We start from the raw sequence: 27,974 nt of genomic DNA, 5'->3' as shown, positions 1-27,974 counted from the left end.
TGGATTTCATGTAATGGACATACACAAAATAGTCCAAATTGGTGAAGTGAATTGAAAACAATTACTTGTTTCAAATAATTCTAAAAAATTAATAACGGAAATGTGTGCGTGCATATGTATTTTGCTATGAAGCCCCTAAATAAGATATGGTGCAACCAATTACCTTCAGAAGTCACATAATTAGTTAAATAAAGTCCACCTGTGTGCAATCTAAGTGTCAAATGATCTGTCACATGATCTCAGTATATATACACCTGTTCTGAAAGGCTGCAGAGTCTGCAACACCACTAAGCAAAGGACACTACCAAGAAAGCGGCACCATGAAGAACAAGGAGCTCTCCAAACAGGTCATGGACAAAGTTGTGGAGAAGTACAGATCAGGGTTGGGTTCTAAAAAAATATCAGAAACTTTGAACATCCCACGAAGCACCATTAAATCCATTATTAAAAAATGGAAGGAATATGGCACCACAACAAACCCACCAAAACTCACGGACCAGGCAAGGAGGGCATTAATCAGAGAGGCAACAAAGAGACCAAAGATAATCTTGAAGGAGCTGCAAAGCTCCACAGCAGAGATTGGAGTATCTGTCCATAGGACCACTTTAAGCCGTACACTCCACAGAGCTGGTCTTTACGGAAGAGTGGCCAGAAAAAAAGCAATTTGTTGAAGAAAAAAATAAGCAAACACGTTTGGTGTTCGACAAAAGGCATGTGGGAGACTCCTCAAACATATGGAAGAAGGTAATCTGGTCAGATGAGACTAAAATTGAGCTTTTTGGCCATCAAGGAAAATGTCTGCCGCAAACCCAACACCTCTCATCACCCCGAGAACACCATCCCCACAGTGAAGCATGGTGGTGGCAGCATCATGCTGTGGGGATGTTTTTCATCGGCAGGGACTGGGAAACTGGTCAAAATTGAAGGAATGATGGATGGCGCTAAATACAGGGACATTCTTGAGGGAAACCTGTTTCAGTCTTCCAGAGATTTGAGTCTGGGACGGAGGTTCACCTTCCGGCAGGATAATGACCCTAAGCATACTGCTAAAGCAACACTCAAGTGTATTTGAAAAGGAAATAATCTCCCAAATATCACTATTTCTAAAACAAGCCATAAAAGGTTGGTTGCAATTTCAATTTAATCTTCCAGAAATGACAAAATAAATATTGCAACAAATATTGTGGTTAAACTCAAATATACTAATTGATTAAAAAAACGTTATTTTTAGAAATAAAAATAAAAAAAGGTATAATCTTCGTAAATTATATTATCGGTAGGAATGGAGGAGTTATGTCGCACATGCAGCTAACAAAAACGTATGGAAATGTCTGCTCTACCCAAAATTACAAACAAATAATTGCAGCATTACCTCAAAAATGGAAGAGGAGAGTGGAAGGAGGAAAAAGTAAGGAATTTGTCTGTCGACCTTGCATTAAAGAACATAATTGGTTAAAGAAAATTGTGATAAATAAGTATACCAGTTTCAATTCAGGACCAAAAGATTGACAGCCGTCCCATATACAGTGGGGAAAAAAAGTATTTAGTCAGCCACCAATTGTGCAAGTTCTCCCACTTAAAAAGATGAGAGAGGCCTGTAATTTTCATCATAGGTACACGTCAACTATGACAGACAAAATGAGAAAACATTTTCCAGAAAATCACATTGTAGGATTTTTAATGAATTTATTTGCAAATTATGGTGGAAAATAAGTATTTGGTCAATAACAAAAGTTTCTCAATACTTTGTTATATACCCTTTGTTGGCAATGACACAGGTCAAACGTTTTCTGTAAGTCTTCACAAGGTTTTCACACACTGTTGCTGGTATTTTGGCCCATTCCTCCATGCAGATCTCCTCTAGAGCAGTGATGTTTTGGGGCTGTCGCTGGGCAACACAGACTTTCAACTCCCTCCAAAGATTTTCTATGGGGTTGAGATCTGGAGACTGGCTAGGCCACTCCAGGACCTTGAAATGATTCTTACGAAGCCACTCCTTCGTTGCCCGGGCGGTGTGTTTGGGATCATTGTCATGCTGAAAGACCCAGCCACGTTTCATCTTCAATGCCCTTGCTGATGGAAGGAGGTTTTCACTCAAAATCTCACGATACATGGCCCCATTCATTCTTTCCTTTACACGGATCAGTCGTCCTGGGATCTTTGCAGAAAAACAGCCCCAAAGCATGATGTTTCCACCCCCATGCTTCACAGTAGGTATGGTGTTCTTTGGATGCAACTCAGCATTCTTTGTCCTCCAAACACGACGAGTTGAGTTTTTACCAAAAAGTTCTATTTTGGTTTCATCTGACCGTATGACATTCTCCCAATCCTCTTCTGGAACATCCAAATGCACTCTAGCAAACTTCAGACGGGCCTGGATATGTACTGGCTTAAGCAGGGGGACACGTCTGGCACTGCAGGATTTGAGTCCCTGGCGGCGTAGTGTGTTACTGATGGTAGGCTTTGTTACTTTGGTCCCAGCTCTCTGCAGGTCATTCACTAGGTCCCCCCGTGTGGTTCTGGGATTTTTGCTCACCGGTCTTGTGATCAATTTGACCCCACGGGGTGAGAACTTGCGTGGAGCCCCAGATCGAGGGAGATTATCAGTGGTCTTGTATGTCTTCCATTTCCTAATACTTGCTCACACAGTTGATTTCTTCAAACCAAGCTGCTTACCTATTGCAGATTCAGTCTTCCCAGCCTGGTGCAGGTCTACAATTTTGTTTCTGGTGTCCTTTGACAGCTCTTTGGTCTTGGCTATAGTGGAGTTTGGAGTGTGACTGTTTGAGGTTGTGGACAGGTGTCTTTTATACTGATAACAAGTTCAAACAGGTGCCATTAATACATGTAATGAGTGGAGGACAGAGGAGCCTCTTAAAGAAGAAGTTACAGGTCTGTGAGAGCCAGAAATCTTGCTTATTTGTAGGTGACCAAATACTTATTTTCCACCATAATTTGCAAATAAATTCATAAAAAATCCTACAATGTGATTTTCTGGATTTATTTTTCCTAAATTTGTCTGTCATAGTTGACGTGTACCTATGATGAAAATTACAGGCCTCTCTCATCTTTTCAAGTGGGAGAACTTGCACAATTGGTGGCTGACTAAATACTTTTTTTCCCCACTGTATATATATGCGAGAAACAAACAAACATATGGGGGATTGGAAGTGATGCAGACAATTACATTGATGGAAGTTACAATCTATCTGCAATATTAAAGCTGATCTACCCCCTAAAAAATTAAAAATTAAAATAATAAACACTCAAGTGGTTTAAGGGGAAACATTTAAATGTTTTGGAATGGCCTACCTAGTCAAAGCCCAGACCTCAATCCAATTGAGAATCTGTGGTATGACTTAAAGATTGCTGTACACCAGCGGAACCCATCCAACTTGAAGGAGCTGGAGCAGTTTGCTCTTGAAGAATGGGCAAAGATCCCAGTGGCTAGAAGTGCCAAGCTTATAGAGACATACCCCAAGAGACTTGCAGCTGTAATTGCTGCAAAAGGTGGCTCTACAAAGTATTGTCTTTGGGGGGGTGAATAGTTATGCACGCTCAAGTGTTCAGTTTTTTTGTCTTATTTCTTGTTTTTTTCACACAAAAAAATATTTTGCATCTTCAAAGTGGTAGGCATGGTGTGTAAATCAAATGATACAAACCACCCAAAAAATCTATTTTAATTCCAGGTTGTAAGGCAACAAAATAGGAAAAATGCCAAGGGGGGTTGAATACTTTCGCAAGCCACTGTACATGGCCACTGTTAATACTGTAACTTAAAGTGGGTACAGCCTCAGTGTTAACAGTAAACTCACGCTGGAAGTTGCAAAAATAAATCACAACGTTCAAGTTTTCGCTCAGCAGACCTGAAATTTGCTCAGTGCCTAACATTGCATAGGACACCCACCCATCACAGAGCAGGGAGGTTACACCAGATTCAAGGCAATATTCAACATTTGTTAATCAGAAGGGGACCATCGCGCTTCTCCCAGAAGCTTGCATAAAACCCGCAAATTCAGACAAACAAAAGGTGTGATGGGTCCGCACACAAAGATGTCGCATTAAGCTTACTTCATTTTTATTTTCACTGCATCAGGGATAGCGTACACAGACGTTTCAGCTTTTCAATCTTCTTCAGTGTGTAGGTACAATTGTATTTTAACAGCATTTTTAGGGAACAATCGATGTTCAACGTTTGTCCAGGTCTCCAGGACGTTGGGAGATAACACTAGGCACTCGGTTTTGTTTTGACCCTATCCCAAACCTTGACCCTTTTCTTAAACATTCAGAATTAATGCCTAAACTTAACCGTCGAGTTGTTTCTGTTTTAACCCTATCCTATACCTTAACTTAACTATTCTGAATTAATGCCAAAAATTATGGACAAACATAGAATACTGCAGTCAGACCCCTGTTTCGCAGAGAGAGAGTTAGAGACTGTCTTTATGCAACACTCCCTGCTCTCCTGGATCATCAATAGTACATGACTAAAACTCTCCACCCCACAAGGAAAGTAAAAGGCATTAATTGCATACTGTATACTCATTTTAAGCACACAACATGAATGCTACTGCCACATACTCACTCAGACTCAGTGAATGGGAAGTTTGGAACCAAACGAAATGGTTTTAAAGCAAGCCTGCCTCTCTGTACTATCTTATACAATTGTAAGACAACAACCATAAAGTGAGCTAAAGCAGAAAGACAAGTGCAAACAGTTATAGTGCGTGTGTAATAATTTATAGAGCATGGAGCAGAGGGCAAGACTTGAGCAGAAAGAGTGAGTCCTATTAGCATTAGCTAGGGCCCACACTAGCATACTGGGGACTAAAGTTGAGATAGAGAGAATAGAAAGAGGGGGATAGAGCGATAGAGGAGGGGATGGGGTGGGGTGGAGGGGGCAGGCATACAGGCCTCCATTCAATTAACATCTCATTATGTTGCCATGGCAGCCAACCTTTAAACAGCGCTAAACTTTCCTATAGAGCCCAGAAGGCTGTCACTTCTACTACACACACACACATACACACACACGCACACATACACAAAAGAGGGGGAGACCTGTCGGGCTTGGTTTGTTTTTGCCACACACCAGCACATGCCTCCCTCACTGAACTGACAACCACCTGTCTCTACCTCTCTGCACGCATCAGCGAGTGTGTGTGTGTGTGTGTGTGTGTGTGTGTGTGTGTGTGTGTGTGTGTGTGTGTGTGTGTGTGTGTGTGTGTGTGTGTGTGTGTGTGTGTGTGTGTGTGTGTGTGTGTGTGCGTGCGTGCGTGCGTGCGTGCGTGCGTGCGTGCGTGCGTGCGTGCGTGCGTATGTGTGTGATGTGTTTAGCAGGAAGGCCAAGGTCTGGGTTTATCTTTTTCAGGAGGGGTATGTGTGGGCCGCTGTACGCCTGATGAAGACAGACTTAATGTATCTTTGTGGGCCTCATACTGGACAAGCTCTCGTCTTTGACTGCCCCTGCATGATTCATGTCTCTAACCAACTCAGACAGAGTGCTAACAGACAACCTACTGCCACAGACTGTCCAATGCCATAGACAGCAGGGCTCAAAACTGCCACCAAAACACTCGCATTTGTGACTCTTTGACTTGCCAGTGCGACACCAATTCTTTCTTGATCGCTAGGGTGGAAGTGAAACAAATGTATCTGGTCACATTAGTTTTTGGTTCAAAATTATTTTGAATTTTTTTTTATTATCAAGATTTATTTAAACAGTATATCCTGATGCTTAGTCACCTTACCCCTATGCATATCTACCTCCAGTGATCCAGTATCCCTGCACATTGTAAATATGGTACTGGAACTGACCCTGTATATAGTATGCTTACTTACTTTATCGTGTTCTTCTTATTTTTATGTCTCGTGTGTTTTTGTTCTACCTTGTTATTTTTAGTATTACATTGTTATTGATTACTGCATTGTTGGGGTTAGAGCTTGCAAGAAAGGCATTTCACTGTACTTGTGCACGTGACATTAAAACTTGAAACTTGAAATGGGTAGCGTTTTCAAAAACATTGGTCTGAAGTCTTGGTTGAATCTTTGCGATGTGCAATTTAGTCATCATGCGCTGTTTAATAAACATTTCTAAAGGCTTTTCCAAAAAACCTTCCCAATTAAATGATGACTAAAAAGCAGGCCTACCATGATGATTTGTATCAATCAAAATTTGTATAAACTCTGCCATTACAGAGTTGAAGTTTTCCCTGGGCTCTGAAGAGAACTCAACCATCAGCCCAAGACTGAAACTATTTATCATAACGTGTGTCAATGTATCAGTGAGGTATTTCTATTTTTGTGTATAAAACTGTACCATTTAAATGGTTTCGTAGAACTCTAGAGAAGCTTTATAGGTCTTCTTATTCGTCATTGTCAGTATTTCTTTTTTTAGGGCAGTGACAATCGGGTTGTCAAAAAATGTGGACTCTCGCATCCTTACTCCTCCTCACTCCAGTAACGTTCCACGCTGTCTTCTTTACTCTCTCTCTCTCTCTCTCTCTCTCTCTCTCTCTCTCTCTCTCTCTCTCTCTCTCTCTCTCTCTCTCTCTCTCTCTCTCTCTCTCTCTCTCTCTCTCTCTCTCTCTCTCTCTCTCTCTCTCTCTCTCTCTCTCTCTCTCTCTCTCTCTCTCTCCTGTCTATCCAGAAGAGGGAAGTGGAAACACAAACAGGCTGAGTCTGCCTGGTGCTTTTCTCTCTGTCTGCTCTTCTCCTTCCCTTTTTTTCCTTCTCCTCTCCTACCATCTCCTTCCCCCTTCCCTTCTTCATCCACTCTTTTCTCATCTTCCCGTCATCCATTTTCTCGTTCTTCTCCTCTCATCCACTCCTTTCCTCTTAACCCCTATCCTCTTTTCCTCTCACCCCCTCACTCCTCCTCTTATTCCCCCTATTCATCTCCTCTCCTCTGTGGATATATCTGCCCTGTGCTCCTCAGGAGCCAGCCTGTGTGTGTCTGTAGAGCTCCACCACTGTCCTCTAGTGGTGAAGACACTGAGCAGCAGCCAGAGAAAAAACCCACATACACAGAAGCCTCACCTCTCTCTCTCTCTCTCTCTTCTCGCTGTCTCCTCTGTTCTTTCCAGGATGTCTCTGCACAAGTCCAGCTCTGAAGATGGAGGTTAGTAGCAATTCAACTTTTACAAAAAAGTACTTCTGTTTTCTGTTACTGTTTCCAGCTTCCCAGCAGGGTTGGAGTCAATTAAATGTAAATGAATGAATAAATCAACTAAAACTCTATTTATACATTGACCATACCCCATTATGTTCTGTTGTGATATTCAAACATTGATGATTGGCTCTAACCCTGCTAGCTACAGCAGTTAGTTGCCAGTATGTGTGTAAAGTGCAACTGCTTCTATGTGTGTGTTAGCCCTCTGTCAGCCTTGGGAGCAGTGAGAGAAAGAGAGTGAGAGTGGGAGTGAGAGATAAAGAGAGAGAATGGTAGTGAAAGAGAGAGAGAGAGAGAAGGGAAGTGAGAGAGAGAGAGAACAGGGTAGTGAGAGAGAGAGAGAACAGGGTAGTGAGAGAGAGAGGACAGGGTAGTGAGAGAGAACAGAGTAGTGAGAAAGAGTGAGAGAAAAAGGGGTGGGTTGAGTTAGTGCTGCGATGAATAGTCTGGCCTTATTAAACATCTCACACAGAAAAGTAAAGTGATACAGAGAATCAGAATAGGAACCTGGTGGTCGAGCTCTCTCTCTCGTTCTCTCTCTCTCTCTCTCTCTCTCTCTCTCTCATTCTCTCTCTCTCTCTCTCTCTCTCTCTCTCTCTCTCTCTCTCTCTCTCTCTCTCTCTCTCTCTCTCTCTCTCTCTCTCTCTCTCTCTCTCTCTCTCTCTTCAAAATGTGAAGGGGATAGAGGCCAAGGGGATAGAAGGGTCAGGCACAGTCACGTGTATGCACACATGTGTAGACACACACTCCTTTACACTGTTTATAATGATGGCCCTGTAAACAAAATGGTATGTCCCATTGTGTTTCAGTCTTCATCAGAGAATCATTCAAAACATTGAGGCTATTTTCCTTATTTACGCATCAACACTGGGTCCGTCTGAAGGAAGTGGGTGTGTCTTTTGAGTGTGTGTTCTAGCATATTCTGACTGAAGCTCTCTCCTCTCTGTTCCTCCTAGCTAAATGGGACAATAAGAAGAAGAACAAATCCTTCTGGCAGAATTTTCGCAAGACGTCGCAGAAGGGAGTCATGCGGCAGATGTCGAAAGGTATGGCATTATATATTACGCTTTTTTGTACAGTGTGTTATTTTCTTAGAAATTACATAGTGAAATTATAATATCATAGTTATTATCTAATAATTACTAATTTCGGCCCGTTTTTCATGTTATTCCATAATACTCGATGTTATGCCCCAGCTGTTTTATTGACCCCTCATTCTCTGACCGTCTAGGAGAGGACATAGGCTATGTGGCCAGTGAGATCACCATGAGTGACGAAGAGCGCATCCAGCTGATGATGATGGTGAAGGAGAAGATGATCACTGTTGAAGAGGCTTTAGCTCGGGTAGGAACCCCCTCACCCACCCGCTTCCCTGTACCCCCTACCCCCACTCCCCCCTCTCCTCTCCAGGCTCCTCCTGGGTCATACAGACAGACACCCATCCAGGGCCTGGAGGGGACCCCCACCCCACCCTACCCACAACTGACCCCAGCCCCAGCTCCCTCACTGCAACGTTGCCTCGACTGGCTCCAAGTCTACCCCCTCTCCTGCTTCATCCCGCAAGCTCCATATCCAGCTTTTACTAAAATGACTTACTCTAACTAACCATTAACTGCGCTTTCATTATAACCCTGCACTGCCCTTTTTTTTGTTGACACAAACACACCCACACCGTCCGAATCCCTAGCCAAGGAGGGCGCCTGGGGGTCACTCACGGTGTTTATGTGTGGTCCTGTTCATGCTGTAGGGGTAGTTGGACATGTTAGCTCAGTAGCCCCCCCCCCCCCCCCCCCCCCCCCCCGCTGGTGGGGTGGTTAGAGTGATGCATTCTGGATTTGTTCTCTGGGTGAATGTGGTGGCTGCAGTGTCATTCAGTCGTCCCTCTTGTCTCCTCTTCTTTCTCCTTTCTGCTATTCCTTTTCCTTTTTGTGTGTCATATTCTTCTACTTCTTCTCATCTCTTCCTCTCTTTTTCCTCCTCTCCTCTCTTCCTCCCTCTCCCACTTTGTGGTAATTTTAAAAGAGAGCATGACTCAGGTGACTGCAGTCCTGTAGAGCTTTCCAAGGCAGACATTGATTTTCCTCCACCTCTTCCTGTATCACTGGTGTATTATTGGGTGCTGGTCTGACCTCTACCCTCCTCCACTGACACTCAAACAAACCAATCAGGTTCTGGAATCGATGAACAGCCTCTGTGGTAGGGACGGGCATGGTTATTCGAATATTAACATTTCCGAACGGACGTTAGTATTTGATTAATTGCAAGAGTAATCATTTTTGAAAGAAAAAACATGTAGGCCTATTAATGAAAAGGCTTTGTCTAAAATTAAATGTAATTATTTGTGACATTGCTACATATAAGAATAGACCATGACATTAGACATTTTTAGTGCGCACCATAAAAAAGTAATATAATAATATGCCATTTAGCAGACGCTTTTATCCAAAGCGACTTACAGTCATGTGCGCATAATTTTTTTAAACATATGGGTGGTCCCGGGGATGAAACCCACTACCCTAGCGTTACAAGCACCATGCTCTACCAATTGAGCTACAGAGGACCAGCCTTTACACATTTCACAAGTGTAGCTTGTTATTGTCGGTCAATCAAAGCAGCACTACTGTCAGAGGCTCCTCCACGTGTAGCAAGTGAAGTGGGAGATTTCTAATCAATGCAAAATGGAATTACAATTACGGAATGAAGTTGGCTAAATGAGGTAGGCTGTTGTTTAATATGAATGGAGTTGTTGTAGACAAGGACGTGGGGAGCGCAGCAAAATAGCCTCAATTGCCTTGCTAGCGAGCTGGCTAACTAACTTAGCTGGCTAATGTAGCTAGCTAGCTTCTTTACATCGATTTAATGCAGTCAAGACAGACACTACCAAATTAGATGATACTGTAGATAACCTATCCGAGCAACAAGTGTGTGTAGTCGGTTTTTGTTACTTTCTCTGTCTCTCCCTCCATGTCAGACACACCGGCCCCTGCTCCTCTCACGCCCCTCCCCACCTGTCTGTGCTGAAACAACAAGTAGTGCGCTGCCTCTCCTGAGTCGCTCGAAGTCCCCATTGAAGTTGAAAAAATTATATGAATTTTCTTTAAAACACCTGTGTTTCGTCTATCCGGATATCCGATTATGTTTTTATGATATTATTCGGATAGTGAAATCATTTCAAATGCCCATCCCGACTCTGTGGACAGTTGTTTTGTCTTCTGACCGTGTATGTTTGTGTCGCAGGGCCTCATTTATGTTGGCTTGTGACCTTTGTGTGGGTGTGTGTGTCTGTGTGTGTGTGTGTGAGAGCGTGTGTGAGTGTGTGTGTGTGTGGTGTCCTACGTTTGTGTATTGGTGTTTGTTTGTGTATGTGGAGGGGTAGCTGTTTCTATAGTGAGAGTGGGCCATCATCCCCTGCCCTCCCTTCTCTCTAAACTATTGTTCTCCTATAGCTGAAGGAGTATGAGAGCCACAGCAGACAGTCCAGCAGTACTGACACTGCAGAGTGGACTGACGGATCCAGTCCCAATCTTAACCAGTCCTCTAACTGCAACGTAAGTACCTCTCTGACCTCTGACCTTTGACTGACCTTTCACCTCTCGCCCCCGTGACCCTCAGGATCAAAGCCCCACAAAGGAGCAGCCATCTTTGTGTGTGTGTGTGCATGTTACCTTGGAGTATTTGTGTGTGTGGGAATACGTGTATAAGATCATTGGCAGTGACGTCCCTTCTCTAACTAACCTGGATATTAACTGATGACATAACCCCAGACATACCGCATCCCGCATGTGTTGACACCCCATTCTGTGTGTACACTGTAAAGGGGTTGCTCAGTGGCAACTACATTTCTGTATTTCATATTAAAGTACACCTACTGTAATATAAAAACGGTATCAAAGCAAGTACTGTATAATGTCACACAGTACAATACCATAAAATTGACTGTATTATACTATAAAAAACTAAATGCTACTGTAATCAAAATTAAATAATTAAATTCTTTGAGGGGAGGGTTTTGTATTTCACAGTATGTTCCTGTAATTACAAGGGATTGGTGCAAGCAGGTTGGCTGCTTGGCGAAGTGTTCACACATTACAGTGTATTCATTAATATTTGGTGTTTTATATCACTTGCCCTTCCAAAGGCTTCCAAACAGCGACTACAGGGCAAAACAGACCGAAAGGTCATGGCAAAATGCTCAACCATTTAAGGTTTAAGACTTGCTGCCACTTCAATATTTCCCTTGTCCCAAATTGATGGTGCACTATAACCACATAAGCCTTAAATTGGTACAGCATTCTCACTACAACAAATATAGGCACGCTTCAAAATATGTTAATGAGCCAGAAACAACAATACCATGCACAGGGTTTTCTTGAGGGCTGGGACCGCGGATTTTCCCGGGTTTGTGGCTGTCTAGATCCCTGCTGTTTGTTGTTTTCAATCTTCCCTGTGACCTGCCCTGTTTGGAACTGTGAGGAGTAACAACGTAACCTACGTTGCTAGCTACCATGACAAAGACCAAAGCCAGCGGGAGTACAGTTGTCGAGGACAGTGGTGTCTCTCTATCACACGTGAAGGATATTTTAAACGAACAAAAATAGTTACTACAAGCAGTTGTTACAACAACAAGAAAATAGCTTCAAGTGCTTTGTCCAAATATTGGTGGATTCGACTAATAAAAGAATGGACGACCTGACCAGAGAGGTCCAGGACCTAAAGAACAGTTTGCAGTTCTCCCAGGGTCAGCTCGATGAGTTTAAACAGGAGAACGGCAAGATTACAGCAATCTGTAAGTAATTGAGAGGGGACATCAGTTCTGTCTGTGAATCCATGACAACAATGACGGGTAAATCACGAGGGACAATCAAGACGTAACAACATGGTCGTGGACGGAATTGCAGAATCTCCACATGAGACCTGGACGGAGTCTGAGGACAAAGTGAGGGAAATTATCTCTAAGAAATTGAAGATGGACCACATGAAGATTGAGGTAGAGCGCACCCACAGGACTGGAAAACCCACCACCGGCCCAGGTGACAGGCCCAGGCCGATAGTGGTCAAGTTCCTGAGGTTCAAGGACAAGGTAGCTGTTCTGGAAAGAGCCAAGAACTTGAGAGGTATATTTTTCTCAACGAGGGCTATCCTGAAGCAGTGCGCCAGAAGAGGAAATAATTTATCCCAGCCATGAAAGCTGCCAGAGCGCGTGGGGACATTGCTTACATCCGCTATGACAGGCTCATTGTCCACCCTCTTTCCCAGAAGCCTGGAAGGGATGAGAGAGCCAAGCCTATGGGTTCGTAGCTTCAACCCCACAGCACACACACACACACCAATTGATTAATGGACTGCTGAGTGTATATTATGGCTTTTCAAACTCTGCCATATCGTGGATTCAGAGCTATCTATCTAATAGAACTCAAAGAGTTTTCTTTAATGGAAGCTTCTCTAATTTCAAATATGGAAAGGGTGGTGTACCACAGGGCAGCTGTCTAGGCCCTCTACTCTTTTCTATTTTTTACCAATGACTTGCCACTGGCATTAAACAAAGCATGTGTGTCCATGTATGCTGATGACTCAACCATTTACGCATCAGCAACAACAGCTAATGAAGTCACTGAAACCCTTAACAAAGAGTCTGTTTTGGAATGGGTGGCCACTATTAAACTGGTCCTGAACATCTCTAAAACTAAGAGCATTTTATTTGGTACAAATCATTCCCTAAGTTCTAGATCTCAGCTGAATCTGGCAATGAATGGTGTGGCTGTTGAACAAGTTGAGGAGACTAAATTACTTGGTGTTACCTTAGATTGTAAACTATCATGGTCAAAAGATATAGATGCAATGGTTGTAAAGATGGGGAGAGGTCTGTCACCATACTCCAAAAAGCCAGTTCTGCGGGCTCTAGTTATGTCTAATCTTGATTATTGTCCAGTCGTGTGGTCCAGTGATGCAAGGAAAAACCTAGTTAAGCTGCAGCTGGCCCAAAACAGAGCGGCACGTCTTTCTCTTCATTGTAATCAGAGGGCTGATATAAATACTATGCATGCCAGTCTCTCTTGGCTAAGAGTTGAGGAGAGACTGACTGCATCACTTCTTATTTTTATAAGAAATATTAATGTGTTGAAAATCCCAAATTGTTTGCATAGTCAACTTACACACAGCTCTGACACACACACACTTACCCCACCAGACATGCCACCAGGGGTCTTTTCACAGTCCCCAAAGCCAGAACAAATTCAGTAAAGCGTACAGTATTATATAGAGCCATTATTGCATGGAACTCCGTTCCATCTCATATTGCTCAAATAAACAGAAAACCTGGTTTCAAAAAAGATGAAGCAACACCTCACGGCACAACGCCTCTCCCCTATTTGACCTAGCTGGTTTGTGTGTATGTATTGATATGTAGGCTACGTGTGCCTTTAAAAAAAATGTATGTAGTTCTGTCCTTGAGCTGTTCTTGTCTATTAATGTTCTGATTATGTAATGTTTCATGTTTTGTGTGGACCCCAGGAAAAGTAGCTTCTGCTTTTGCAACAGCTAATGGGGATCCTAAGAAAATACCAATACCACTAAAGTATTGTCAAAAGGTTTTTGTCGTTCCAAAGATACGGCACGGTACTGTATTCTATGGAGTGGAATACAGTACCATTCGAAATTCAGCAATTATTTCCCAGCCCACAACATTTATTTGCAGTATGCTGCAGTAAAACAGTTCAAATATTTTACTGTTGATAATACCCAGAGTTACTGTATGAATTACAATTTTCCATTACAGTGTAGTGCAGACTGTATGACTGGGATTAGGGGATCAGTGTGGCCTTGAGGGTGCTGATTAGTGTGTGACTCAAAGTGCCAAGGCACCTGTCACACTCAAGCCAGCCAATGTTACTTAGACTGGGGCAGGCGTCATCAGAAGTCACCCACATTCATCTATGTTGGACAGGGCTTGGCTGAATGCTGTTTACAGGGTGATTACTGATTACGTTACTCCCCAATGACTGGTTGTAGTTATGTTAAATCTCCCCAAAGTAAAATCCCCTGAGCTTCCCACTTCCTCCCTTTCCCCCCCTTGCTCTTTTATCCAGCAGTAGACTATATGGTATGCCTGCCCATGCATACCTTCCTCCTTCCCTCGTTCCTCCTATAGCTGGGTATAGTAATCATGTAGGGTGTGTTCAGGATAGGATCAGTGTCCTGATTGTCAGGGGCCCACAGGGCCTGCTCATACCCAGGCTGAGGCACTCTTTCCAGGCTAGGAGAGGTGGCCATATGTGGGGTCCCTGTTGGGCTAGGCGGTTGTATTGTCACTTATAAGGAGGAATGGTGCTGCCTTCTACTGTGGAGAATAATGAATATGTTGTATATTGGCTTCTGCAGTCAAGAGCAAAAAGTGAGCTGACTTGGTCCATGAGGTTTACATCATCATCAGCATAATGCATGTTATAGTAAGCTTTACTGTAGTCCTAAAGATTAACTCTGGACAGAGAACTGATTTCCATCCAACCACAGCCCTGATTCCACAATGCAAATAAAACAGAGGTTTGCCCTGTAACTTTTCCCCCTTCTTTAATTGTAAGCCAGTTCTGAAAGTATATGTCTCCAGTCCAAATGAGCAGCTGTGGTCAGTAGAGACCAGGCCCTGGACCTCCCAGTCGTTTCGAAGTGTTCTTCCAAGCCATGGGGTTTAGTGTGTCTTAGTGACAGGTCACAGAACACGGGCCTCACTGGGAGGATACTGCTTGTTATTGGAGTGGATCCTCAGGACGGATGTGAGTGGTTCGTTTGGATGGGGACTAGTCGTACTGTACTGATGATCGTTCAAATCAAATGCTTATTTCCTGCTGGGCCAAGTCAAGCTCTGTTTTCTTCTGTTTTCTTCCTTGCGGTCCATTAGGCCAGTGGCTCTGTGTGTTTGGGTGTGTGTGTGTGTGTATGTGTGTGTGTGTGTGTGTGTGTGTGTGTGTGTGTGTGTGTGTGTGTGTGTGTGTGTGTGTGTGTGTGTGTGTGTGTGTGTGTGTATAGGAGATGGACGCACGTGCGTGTACATGTTGGGCTCTCAGATGTACTGTAGATCAACGGCTCTGAAGCAGAACCGGGTCCAGATTGGACTCCTGCTTCTGAAACCTTTTGCCTCACAAGCACACACACACTCACACACATGTTTTGTACTTCTATCCTCGTGGGGACCTAAAATTATTTTTCATGCAAAATCTAATTTTCCCTAACCCAAACCCTAAACCTAACCACTGACCCCTTGCCCTAACCCTAATTCTAACCCTAATTGTAACCCTAACCCTAAACCTAACCCCTAAGCCTGTGTCCTCATGGGGATGTGGGAAATGTCTCCACGAGGGAGAATTTTCCTTGTTATACTATCTTTGTGGGGACTTTGGGGGATTTTAGGTCCCCAAAAGGATAGAAGAACCAACCCACTCTCTCACACACACACACACACACACACAGAGAGAGAGAGAGAGAGACAGAAACATACAGTGAGGGAAAAAAGTATTTTATCCCCTGCTGATTTTGTATGTTTGCCCACTGACAAAGAAATGATCAGTATATAATTGTAATGGTAGGTTTATTTGAACAGTGAGAGACAGAATAATAACAAAATGCATGTCAAAAATGTTATAAATTAATTTGCATTTTAATGAGGGAAATAAGTATTTGACCCCCTCTCAATCAGAAAGATTTCTGGCTCCCAGGTGTCATTTATACAGGTAATGAGCTGAGATTAGGAGCACACTCTTAAAGGGAGTGCTCCTAATCTCAGTTTGTTACCTGTATAAAAGACACCTGTCCACAGAAGCAATCAATCAATCATTTACATTTACATTTTAGTCATTTAGCAGACGCTCTTATCCAGAGCGACTTACAGTTAGTGAATACATATTTTTTTATACTGCCCCCCCGTGGGAATCGAACCCACAACCCTGGCGTTGCAAACGCCATGCTCTATCAACTGAGCTACATCCCTACCGGCCATTCCCTCCCCTACCCTGGACGACGCTGGGCCAATTGTGCGCCGCCCATGAGTCTCCCGGTCGCGGCCGGCTGCGACAGAGCCTGGATTCGAACCAGGATCTCTAGTAGCACAGTTAGCACTGTGATGCAGTGCCTTAGACCACTGCGCCACTCAGGAGATCAGTCTTCCAAACTCAGATTCCAAACTCTCCACCATGGCCAAGACCAAAGAGCTATCCAAGGATGTCAGGGACAAGATTGTAGACCTACACAAGGCTTGAATGGGCTACAAGACCATCGCCAAGCAGCTTGGTGAGAAGGTGACAACAGTTGGTGCGATAATTCGCAAATGGAAAAAACACAAAATAACTGTCAATCTCCCTCGGCCTGGGGCTCCATGCAAGATCTCACCTCGTGGAGTTGCAATGATCATGAGAACGGTGAGGAATCAGCCCAGAACTACACGGGAGGATCTTGTCAATGATCTCAAGGCAGCTGGGACCATATTCACCAAGAAAACAATTGGTAACACACTACGCCGTGAAGGACTGAAATCCTGCAGCGCCCGCAAGGTCCCCCTGCTCAAGAAAGCACATATACAGGCCCATCTGAAGTTTGCCAATTAACATCTGAATGATTCAGAGGAGAACTGGGTGAAAGTGTTGTGGTCAGATGAGACCAAAATCGAGCTCTTTGGCATCAACTCAACTCGCCGTGTTTAGAGGAGGAGGAATGTTGCCTATGACCCCAAGAACACCATCCCCACCGTCAAACATGGAGTTGGAAACATTATGCTTTGGGGGTGTTTTTCTGCTAAGGGGACAGGACAACTTCACCGCATCAAAGGGACGATGAACGGGGCCATGTACCATCAAACCTTGGGTGAGAACCTCCTTCCCTCAGCCAGGACATTGAAAATGGGTCGTGGATGGGTATTCCAGCATGACAATGACCCAAAACACACGGCCAAGGCAACAAAGGAGTGGCTCAAGAAGAAGCACATTAAGGTCCTGGAGTGGCCTAGCCAGTCTCCAGACCTTAATCCCATAGAAAATCTGTGGAGGGAGCTGAAGGTTCGAGTTGCCAAACGTCAGCCTCGAAACCTTAATGACTTGGAAAGATCTGCAAAGAGGAGTGGGACAAAATCCCTCCTGAGATGTGTGCAAACCTGGTGGCCAACTACAAGAAACGTCTGACCTCTGTGATTGCCAACAAGGGTTTTGCCACCAAGTACTCAGTCATGTTTTGCAGACGGGTCAAATACTTATTTCCCTCATTAAAATGCAAATCAATTTATAACATTTTTGACATGCGTTTTTCTGGATTCTTTTGTTGTTATTCTATCTCTCACTATTCAAATAAACCTACCATTAAAATTATAGACTGATCATGTCTTTGTCAGTGGGCAAACGTACAAAATCAGCAGGGGATCAAATACTTTTCCCCCTCACTGTAGAGGCACACACTCACAGACCCACATCTTCCAGTGAAGATGGTCATGGACACACATCACAAAAGCTCCATCTGAATGCCCAAATATTTATATGCACATATGTGTTGCCGTGGAAACCCAGCTGCTAATAGCTGGAGCTCAACATTCCCTTCCTTCTGAATGATCAGCAGTCTTGACATCTGTACTGGACTGTCTAGCATTGTTTGCCCTCTCACATGCTATCGCGTGTATGCTACATTTACTTTTCCATATGAATTAGCCAATTGCATCCTTCCGCTCTGAAGACATATGTTCTAGCATGGTGCACCCACAGCCTTGACACCAAACTGCCTGCAGTCTGGCTCTGGGCTCTGTGGACATTCTGGACAAGACCCTGTCATGCTTTCAAACAGCTTTCACATGCAAATAAAGTTTTCCCTAAAAAAAATGGCTTCCTTCAATGAGAAAGGCATGTTGTAAGGAATTGTGTGGAGAGCCAGCTTTAAGCCTGGTATGTGGTGCAGTCTGGCTCTGTCTGGTCTTTGATGTGGCACTGCTAATCCCACTGTTAACCCTCTCCATGCCCTCGGCTGCCACAGGCCTGCTTCCTGTCCCGTTGGATTGATAGATGGGGTGTTCGATAGACGGAGGGAGAGAGGATGGGATGATGACTGGAGGTGTATTGTTCGGAGGAACACTTGGCCTGTCTTCAGGGCCGTTAGCACGCGCCGCCGGAGGGAGGGAGAGAGGAAGTGATGGAGGACAAAGAGCTCTCACTCCCCTCAGGCCCCCGAAACACAGCAGGAGCAGGAGGATGGAGGCTCTGCTTGATTAAGCACCAGTTTAAAAGGGACCTGTTGAGGAAATATCTTCCCTCTTTGGGGGTGTGTGTCGGGGGTAATGTCCCCCGCTTAAAAATGTAATTATGTCATCCCCCAGCTTCCGAGTGGTTAATGGATGTGTGTGTGTGTGTGTGTGTGTGCGTGTGTGTGGAGCTCTGTGGTCGCTCTGTCTAAAGATCCGTCCTCCTCTTGGCCTGCTCTCTCTTTGTCCAATCTTTCTCTCTCTCCGTCTCTCTCATCTCCTGGGTGCAAAGAGAGAGTGAGAGCCCACATTCCAGGACTGGCCATTAGAGATATGGGGGCCAAGGCAGGGTCAGAGGGGCTCAAAGGCTGGGATTGTTCTCCTCTCTCCACCAGGCACAACGTGCCTTTTCTCTGCTGCTACTCAATAGCACCAACAGCCCGCTCCGACTCACTCCCATCGCTTTCATTCTGCAGAGCTGTCTTCGCCAACAGGCTGCAGATAGTGTGTTAGAGTGAGTGTGTGTGTCTCAGAGTGTGTGTCAATGCTGTGTGCCTGTATGTTGTGTGTCTGTGTGTGCCTCACTCTGGATATGCTGTGTGCAGCGTGACTAACCTTGGAGTAGCTAGGACAGGTTCAGCCTCATGCATCGTGATGCCTGCCGCTTTATGCTGACCTGGGAATGGGATGAGCGTGATTGATTCTGCTGTCCTGAATGCCTAAAGCTGTGAGTAACAAGTCACACTCAACTGCTTAGTATGCTCAATTCGATTTCTGTGTTTTTTCTGTCTTTTTCTGAGGTAGGGAACCGCTTGCGTGTTTGCAGACACAGTGAGATTCCCTCTAGGTTTGCACCCATTTGCAAGGGTTTTACTGGCTATTCTAGATCTGGTTTTGCTTGTAATATGCACCATGTATGCTCGACCGCACAATGATATTTGCAGCAAGACACAAAGCTGTTAATGACAGTGTGTGTGTGGGTGTGTGTCTGTGAGTGTGTCTGTGAGTGAGTGTGTGTGTGTGTGTGTGTGTGTGTGTGTGTGTGTGTGTGTGTGTGTGTGTGTGTGTGTGGAGGCGTGTGTGTGAGGGGTCATGACCATGTGACATTGTTTCACTGCGGGGTTGCTGACTGCAGCAGCTTTTCACCACTGGTTTATTTCCAGACGTTGGTGTCCCTCAGGGCTGTATCTCGGGGACTATGTCATTGTCACCTCCTTCCCCGTCCCCAGGCTGTTATGTGGCAAGGAACAGATGTGTCTATCTTTCTCTTCTCTCCTCTTGCATTCTTCTTAATGACCCAGATTTACAGTACGAGAGATTCTGCTTATGCATTTCATTCAAATGTGTTCATTGAGCACTATTTGAAGCAAAGCTTTCTCTCCTGTATGATAAAAACCATGCTGCCTCGCTTTCACCCCCTGCTGTCCTCCGGGACTGTCTTGCACATGAATGGCTCACTCTGCAAAAGCAACACACACACACATACACCCCGCAACAACGATGCACACACTTCAACACCCACCAGAATATTGAACCACTTCGAATAATAATATACACACTCCACTCCAGTAAGCAGGTTTATTGTCATGAATCCTGCCCTGGATGCAGCTCTGTAGAGTGGTCACTAGCTGGCACAGCCACAAAGTCATCAAATCAGATTTTAAACCTAACCCTTACCCTAACATTAACCCTAACCTTAACCACACTGCTAATACTAATGCTAACCTTAAATGAAGACCAAAAGGCAAATTTTGACTGCAACTGGCCCAGCTAGCGGAAACCGCTCAGTTCTGCCTCTAGGGCAAGATTCCTGACAATAAACATCAACCTGCCTCCAGTAATGTCCCATATGGACAGTACCTCAATAATGAGCATTAGTCAGGTCTGGTTCCAAACTGCAGCGGGCTGGCTCGCTCTTCTCTGTCTCTGTCTCTCTCCTGTCTCCTCTCGATTCTCTCATGCACAAGTGCGCACACAGACCTGTTATTACAGCACAGTCTCTGTAATGTCCTCTGGAGCAGTGGAAACTAGCAGAATAGTATTCCAGCAGGATGTGTGTGGTTAGTGAAGAGGGAGGACAGTGGGGTTAAGGGGTGCAGGGATGAGGGGGGGAGGCGTTCTGCGGTTTACAAGCTGAGAGGTTGTCAAAAACAAAATGAGAGGGTTCGACCCCTGCCTCATGGTCTGGTTCTGCTGTTGACAGAGGAATGGAGTGTGGAGCACGCACCACTGAGACTAGCGGTGGAAAGAGGGGGCTGATGGGACACCAGAGGGATTTATGGGTAATGTGCAGGTCACGGAGCTCCTATGGTACAGAAAGCTATTATTCTGACTGAGAATTCTGAACTGGCTGGAGGAGTCCAAGGGAATGTGGAGGCCAGAGGTCCTTGCGTCACCTAGAGTGCCTTTAGAAAGTATTCACACCCCTTGACTTGTTCCATGTTTTGTTGTGTTACAAGGTGGGATTAAAATTGATTTAATTGTCATTTTTTGTCAACGACCTACCCAAAATACTATGTAATGTCAAAGTGGAAGAAACATTTGAACATTTGTAAAACATTTATGAAAAATTTAACAGGAATATATATTGATTATATAAGTATTCAACCCCCTGATCAATACTTGTTAGAATCACCTTTGGCAGCGATTACAGCTATGAATCTTTCTGGGTAAGTCTCTAAGAGCTTTGCACACCTGGATTGTACAATATTTGCACATTATTATTAAAAAAATTATTCAAGCTCTGTCAAGTTGGTTGTTTATCACTGCTAGACATCCATTTTCAAGTCTTGCCATAGATCTTCAAGCCAATTTAAGTCAAAATTGCAAAAATTGTGTGTAGGCCAGTGACACAAAATCTCAATTGAATCCTTTTCAAATTCAGGCTGTAACACATCAAAATGTGGAAAAAGCCAAGGGGTGTGAATACTTTCTGAAGGCACTGTAGGTGCCAATGTGCACTCATGGCCCAGTGAAAGGTGTCCAGAGCCAGCTATTAAAGACATCCCTCCCTCAGCTGTTAACCTCAGGCCTGATGTGTGTGTGTGCATGCGTGTGTGTGCATGTATGTGTGTGTGTGCATGCGTGCATTCTGTTTGTGTGTGTGTGTGTGTGTGTGTGTGTGTGTGTGTGTGTGTGTGTGTGTGTCAGTAACACCAGACTCAGGCTATGGTCTGACCCAGCAGCTCTCATCTTGTTAGCCATCATTAGCACATTAGAGGCTGCTGTTGCCTATATAAATCACTGGCCACTTTAAGAAATGGAACACTAGTCACTTTAATAATGTTTACATATCTTGCATTACTCATCTCATATGTATATACTGTATTCTATAATATTCTACTGTATCTTAGTCCATGCCGCTCTGTCATTGCTCGTCCATATATGTATATATTCTTAATTCCTTTCCTTACTTAGATGTGTGTGTATTGGGTATATGTTGTGAAATTGTTAGATATTACTTGTTAGATGTTACTGCACTGTCGGAGCTAGAAGCCCAAGCATTTCGCTACACCCGTAATAACATCTGCTAAACACGTGTATGTGACAAATAAAATGTGATTTGATTTGATTTGATGTAATACAAGGCCACAATGTTTCACATGGGGAGGCTGGAGAAGCTAAGAGGAGTTGAAAGCCTCTCTCTAGGCCTACAGTATACAGCCCGGTCAGACTTGCCTTAGCACTAACTCAAGCTCTCTAACACGCTGGGGTGTGTGTGTGTGCATTTGTGCTAGCGGTGCAATCAGCACTAGCTCTGACAGTGGAGCCAGCTGTCTGTGACCAGACCCTGTGCTGCTGTGGAAACCAGGGGAAAAAGCAGCAAATGAAGGGTTTTGCCACAGAATGACTGCAGCTCTGCCAAAATAGCTCTGTGCCAAACTCATCTCACCTCACATCACATGGTGCCCATACGTTGCCTGCCCACACATAGTTTTCTGATGGTTTTCCATGTATGTGTGTGTGTGTGTCGTGTGTGTCTGTGCTGAGTTAATGACGTTTTTGGTGACTTCATTGTTCCCTCTGTTTATGTTTTGCTGTAGCGATTTTTAATACCGTCGTAATGTCCAATTGAACTACCATCCTCTCTGAAATGTACACACACACACACACACATACACCAGTGTTTCCCCTATATTAATTTAGCAGCGGCGGGCCGCCGCTGCTAAATCGTAGCCGCCACTCCCAAAAATATAATGTGAAAGAAAAAGTACAAAATAGATTGGAGGGTAAAACGTTTTCGGTCTAAACTTAAATGACTATGTAGAAAAGATAATGGAGGTCATCTTTGAGAACTAACAACCACAAGAATAAAAACTAGACAGTCAGGGAGAATCTAAAAATCCAATGCATTGGGCCCCCATTGATTTTGTTATAATGTTTGAGTCACTCAAATAGATTAAGAAAATAAGGCAAAATGTACCACCGCCGCTGAAAAGAAATCCTTGGGGAAACACTGTACACACATACACACTCCCTCATAATGGAGCTCTGTGTGCCTCAGCACAATGCTGCGGAGCGCTCCATTTAGTGGCTATTGGGTAGTAAACAGCTCCAGGCTCATTCCAACAGGCAGCACACAGTCTAGAGCCTGGTGTAGAGAGACACACCACAAATACCAAGCTGCCTGAATATCTGTGGTGAATATCTGTGGTGAATATATGTGGTGAATATCTGTGGCATCTCCTCTTCGTCCTCTACCGTTCAGTGTTTTTGTTGTTTTGGCTTCATTCATGTAACCTGAATATGTTTTTAGTATAAATGTCCTACATAATGTCTTACAATGCAATATATGTGCCCTCCAACCCCACAACCCTCCCTCCATGCTTTCATATCACTAACTATGTCCGTCCTAAAACATGCATCCTAACTGTCACCAACCCCCAACACCTGACCCTACAGGTGTGTTTTAATGGTGTGGTGAGTTTCCCCAAGACTTGAGTGAGTGACCTACAGTACAATGTTGTTTCATAAAGGTTTGGATATGGGCCACTGTGTTATGCCTATGGTTCTGGGGGGTCCCTGTACACTGCAGACAGACAGTCTCTCCCCTCTCTCCTTCTCAGTCTCGGGAGCAGTCTGATGATGAGCAGTCGGAGGACTCTTTGAAGTTCAAACGGCTCCACAAGCTGGTCAACTCTACCCGCCGAGTCAGGAAGAAACTCATCAAGGTGGAAGAGGGGAAGAAAGCCGTCTCCGAAGGTATGGCACATGTCCATACTAACCCAAACTGTGTATTTAGAATCCCGTAACACTTTAACTATGAATGGGGTAGAACTGGTTTTGCACTGGTTTTGCTCTATTTGATGTTGCTCTCTAATAGATACTTGATTTGATGTTCTTCTCCTCCCTGTAGATTCTTTGAGACTGGAGGTGTCTTCTACCTGTGAGGACAACACAGCCCTGTACACAGGGGTCCTGAAGAAGTCCAGCCTGCCCCAGGATGCCTCCCTGTCCTCCCTGACCCAGGACCAGCTATCTCTGGACGGGGACACAGACAGCTTGACCACCTCTCCTTCCTCCAGCAGCCTGGACACCACCTGGTCTGGACACAAGCTGGTCAAGACCTTCTCTAAGTCCAGCAGCACCCACGGCCTCATCCGGCCCCCCAGGAGAGTCCCTGCTGGGTCTGGGGGTCTGGGGACCGTGGGGGTGGGAGGTAGTGGATCCTCCTTCTCGGAGCTGGATGGCTGTGGAGCAGAGGATGAAGAGAAGGTGTCGTGCTCCATGACGGAGGGCGAGATGCGGAAAGCTCTGACCTCTCTCTCCCACGGGGTAAGTAACAACACACTCTATGGCTTCTACGGCCTCACCCGGCCACGCCCCAACCCACACCCCCAGCCCCACCTCCTCGTTGCCCTCGACGACGTCTCCCAGAGTAGCCCCAAACCTGCCCGTCACCATGCCAACTGGCTCAGGAAGCCCGACCCCAATTACGCCTACTCCACCAAACACCTGCTCTACCAGCGCTCCCGGAACTATGCTAAACCACCTGGGGTGCCCTCCTCCTGCCCCTCCCCCTTGGCCCCTGCCCGCTGTGACCTAGCCAAGGCTAAGGGTGGTACGCTGGGTGGAGGGGGGGGTGGGGGCTGGGCGTTCCCCCCTCGCAGACTCCGCGGCCGGACGGCGGTGAGCGAGCTGAACATCACATACGTGGTAGAGCGCAGCCTCTACGGCCACCTCAACTGGGCCCAGCTGGTCCGACCAGTCACCCTCAGCCGCGCAGAGCGCCGCTGCCTATTGGAGGAGGACAAGGAGGCGGACAGGAAGTGGGCAGCCAGCGTGGACCGCTGCACCAAGCGCGTGCTCTTACGCATCCAGCAGAAGTCTGTGAGTGCTACCGTACAGCGGGGGGATGGGCTACAAGGCACCCCCTCCTGGCCAGGAGGACCAAGGCTAGCTTCAAGGCTGCACAATAACCCTCAGGTTTAGATACAGACACAGGGTTGGTCATGTTCCCATCTTCTCTGCTTTATCCACATAGAGCTTGAATATTTAGAAAGGTTAGTTTAACAGAGGAGACCTCCATAGAGAAACAGAAATTTTCACAACTTTTAGATATGAAAGCCCTTGGCATTCTAGTTCATTTTCATGTGATATGAAATAGTAATGGGATCTGCCGGTTCTGACTCAGGATGTTAACAGTGGTTACATACAGTAGAGGTTTCATAAATGCCATTTAGAAATGTCACCCAGCCCAAACCCTAGAGGGAGTCTCCTGAGTCAGAGTGGAGCAGACAGAGACACAGCTTTGATAGGTCACTGCTCGGGAGCTGACAGACACACACACATTCTCTTTCCTCTCTTCTTTTTAACTTTCTCCCCTCCCTTGTTTCTCCTCTTCCTTTATATCCCTGTACTCAGTAGAAGGGGAACAAAGTATCTGTTTTTCAGCTCAGTGAGAAAGAAAAGGAGAAAGAGAAATCTGGGACATTGACAGTGGCCAGAGGCCCAGCTAGATGATCAGGGCTGGCAAGGCCAAACAAGCCTCCACACATCATTGAGAGAGATGGTATGATAAAGGTGTAGTCAGTGTGTGAAAGTTCAATCACAAGTCAATAACAAAACTAGCATGGACGTTTTAGTGTCGATGGTAGGAATCCTACTGAAATAGTATTTAGATCGACACAGGGAAGCTAAACAGAACTATTCTGCAGCCTTGAAGAAGCCTGAATCCTTGCTTTTACTTGTGAATCATTGGACGTGGCTCATCATCCATAGACATTTTTACCCATCCATTCAGTTCTCGTTTCTGGTTTTATCTTTTTGATCTTGCCTCCGTCGGCATGGCTACAGATGTAGTGGAATTTTCTTTCTCTTTTTTTTTTTTTTTTTTTTACTGTTCTGTGGAAGAGGGTTTTCCGAGTGCATGGCCATTCCATTGAATATATCCAACAACATCACTCCATCTCCAGTCTTCTTTTTGGATGCCATCTGAATCGCTTCTCTTCACAAAACTGTGGATTCCTGTGTATTCCAGAGTGTGGAACTGCGGACATGGACACGATAGAAAACAATGGTCTCAAAGCTAGTTCAATGATAAGATGGTTCTCTCTCCTCCTCAGTAACTCCCTGATACCCTCAGGACTGGTCCTATTGAAACTCTCCCTATCAAATGGAGAGAGATGATAGATAGGGAAACCCCCTACATATCCCTCAGTCTGATACATTATACTCTCTGTGAGAACCTACCTCCCCCAACCTCCCCTCTCCGTAACCTAACCCAGTGTAAAATTATTAATATCTCTAAACAATGTGTGTGTTTCCAGAGTCTAAATCCAGTAACCCTACTTTCGTAATTAAACACAAGGGAAAGTTTGGGTTGGGCCAGGCCATAGTATATGTGTTCTATATGATACTCATAAAGCACCATGTTATAATTCAGCGTGACCACATCTAACCAAATTATTTCATTTAATTTCAATGTTTGTTCCCCATGGCTTTAGTTTTAAAGTAACATAAACTTGCAGAATAACAGTGACTCCAATTCCCCATGGATGATCTAACGCAGATGGTCACCCAATAACTAACATAAATAATAAAGATAAATATATATGAGTTTCATGTCACATCTGTTGCCTGTCCCATATGAGGTCATACCATGACATACATATATAGACAGCTGGAAACGCTCACTCAGCAAGCCCATATATAACATACAGCCATGAATCAACCTGCTGCCATTGTGACTCCGCCAAGCATGAATCATTGTGATTTGACTCTTACTGGGCACGGATGGGAGTTGATGTCATTTGAATAGATTCTAATTGATTCTCTCTCTCGCTCTCTCTCTCTCTCTCTCTCTCTCTCTCTCTCTCTCTCTCTCTCGCTCTCTCTCTCGCTCTCTCTCTCTCTCTCTCTCTCTCTCTCTCTCTCTCTTCGCTCTCTCTCTCGCTCTCTCTCTCTCTCTTCTCTCTCTCTCTCTCTCTCGCTCTCTCTCTCGCTCTCTCTCTCTCTCTCTCTCTCTCTCTCTCGCTCTCTCTCTCTCTCTCTCTCTCTCTCTCTCTCTCTCTCTCTCTCCCTCTCTCTCTCTCTCTCTCTCGCTCTCTCGCTCTCTCTCTCTCTCTCTCTCTCTCTCTCTCTCGCTCTTCTCACAGAGGACGTGTAGTTTCGGAGGGTTTGACCTGTCCAACCGGTCGCTCCATGTGGTCAGTGCAGGCTCAGAGCCCAATGTAAGTACTAACAGATAACGGATGACTCAGGGCTGAGGGGGCGCAATACTTAGAGAAGTGAACTCAAACACTGAATCAACTATTTTGTTATTTCTCTCCTCTTTCTTTCTGTCTCTGTGTTTGTCCCTCCCTCCCTCCCTCTATCTCTCAGAGTAAGAATCCAGAGGCTGTATACCGGGAGGTAGTCAAGTCTCCCACGACGTCTCGTATCTCTCTGGGAAAGAAGGTCAAGTCTGTAAAAGAGACCATGAGGAAACGCATGTCCAAGAAGTACAGCAGCTCACTGTCTGAACAGGTACACACACACACACACACACACACACTAAGATCCCAACTTTCATAGTTGAATACATTTTTTTGAATGCTCCCCGTTGTTATTCATAATCATTCTGGGCGTTGCATATGTGTGTGGTTGGATGTGTTTGTGTTGGTTACAAAGTAAACACCCAGCTCTCTCATACACAAACAGATGTGCGACACGCACACACACACAGCTGGGACTCTCTTGGAGCTGTCCACACTCTGGTCTCAGCTCTCTCAGGCCCAGGACAGGACTCGGGGTGTAGGGTGGGGTGGGGTGTATATGGAAGTGGCTGAGCTCATCCAGTGAGGCAAGCCTCCCGCATGCCAGGCCAGCGCTCTGAGACAAGGGGCCTTTGGCTCTGGGGCTGTGTGTGCATGTGCATGCGCATGTGTGTGTGTGTGTGTGGCTCATTCATATCATATGAGCATTCACATTCAAACAATGGACAATTACAGTATTGGTTTTGGCCTGGTATCTAGGCTATCAGAGGGTACAGTACAGTCAAAAAAGCCTAGGGAGTGTCACAACCTTAGACTGCGCACTGCAAACAAGTTCCCTCAAAGATAAATAACAGAGATAGTTGGAACGTCAATGCAGTGACCAAGAAAAAGGTGGAATTAGTTA

At 45.0% G+C, this 27,974-nt stretch overlaps 1 protein-coding gene across 1 annotated transcript in view; it reads left to right on the top strand.

Annotated features, from left to right (window-relative positions):
- Positions 1–27,974, top strand: part of LOC311108614 (SAM and SH3 domain-containing protein 1-like) — a gene marked incomplete at its 5' end in the record, with an annotated part of 269,415 nt that overhangs the window by 219,223 nt on the left and 22,218 nt on the right. Inside the window, 8 exons of the mRNA XM_084151280.1 lie at positions 7,086–7,120; positions 8,128–8,217; positions 8,403–8,515; positions 10,618–10,719; positions 23,441–23,576; positions 23,731–24,704; positions 26,972–27,046; positions 27,198–27,341. Coding sequence (XP_084007406.1) covers positions 7,086–7,120; positions 8,128–8,217; positions 8,403–8,515; positions 10,618–10,719; positions 23,441–23,576; positions 23,731–24,704; positions 26,972–27,046; positions 27,198–27,341 — 1,669 coding nt within the window. The remainder of the gene's footprint in view (positions 1–7,085; positions 7,121–8,127; positions 8,218–8,402; positions 8,516–10,617; positions 10,720–23,440; positions 23,577–23,730; positions 24,705–26,971; positions 27,047–27,197; positions 27,342–27,974) is intronic.

The sequence above is a fragment of the Coregonus lavaretus genome, assembly GCF_964263955.1.
Source record: "Coregonus lavaretus genome assembly, chromosome: 33".
In the NCBI taxonomy this organism is placed as follows: domain Eukaryota; kingdom Metazoa; phylum Chordata; class Actinopteri; order Salmoniformes; family Salmonidae; genus Coregonus; species Coregonus lavaretus.
The sequence above is the reverse complement of the archived record's forward strand: the minus strand, read 5'-3'. Positions and strand labels throughout refer to the sequence as shown.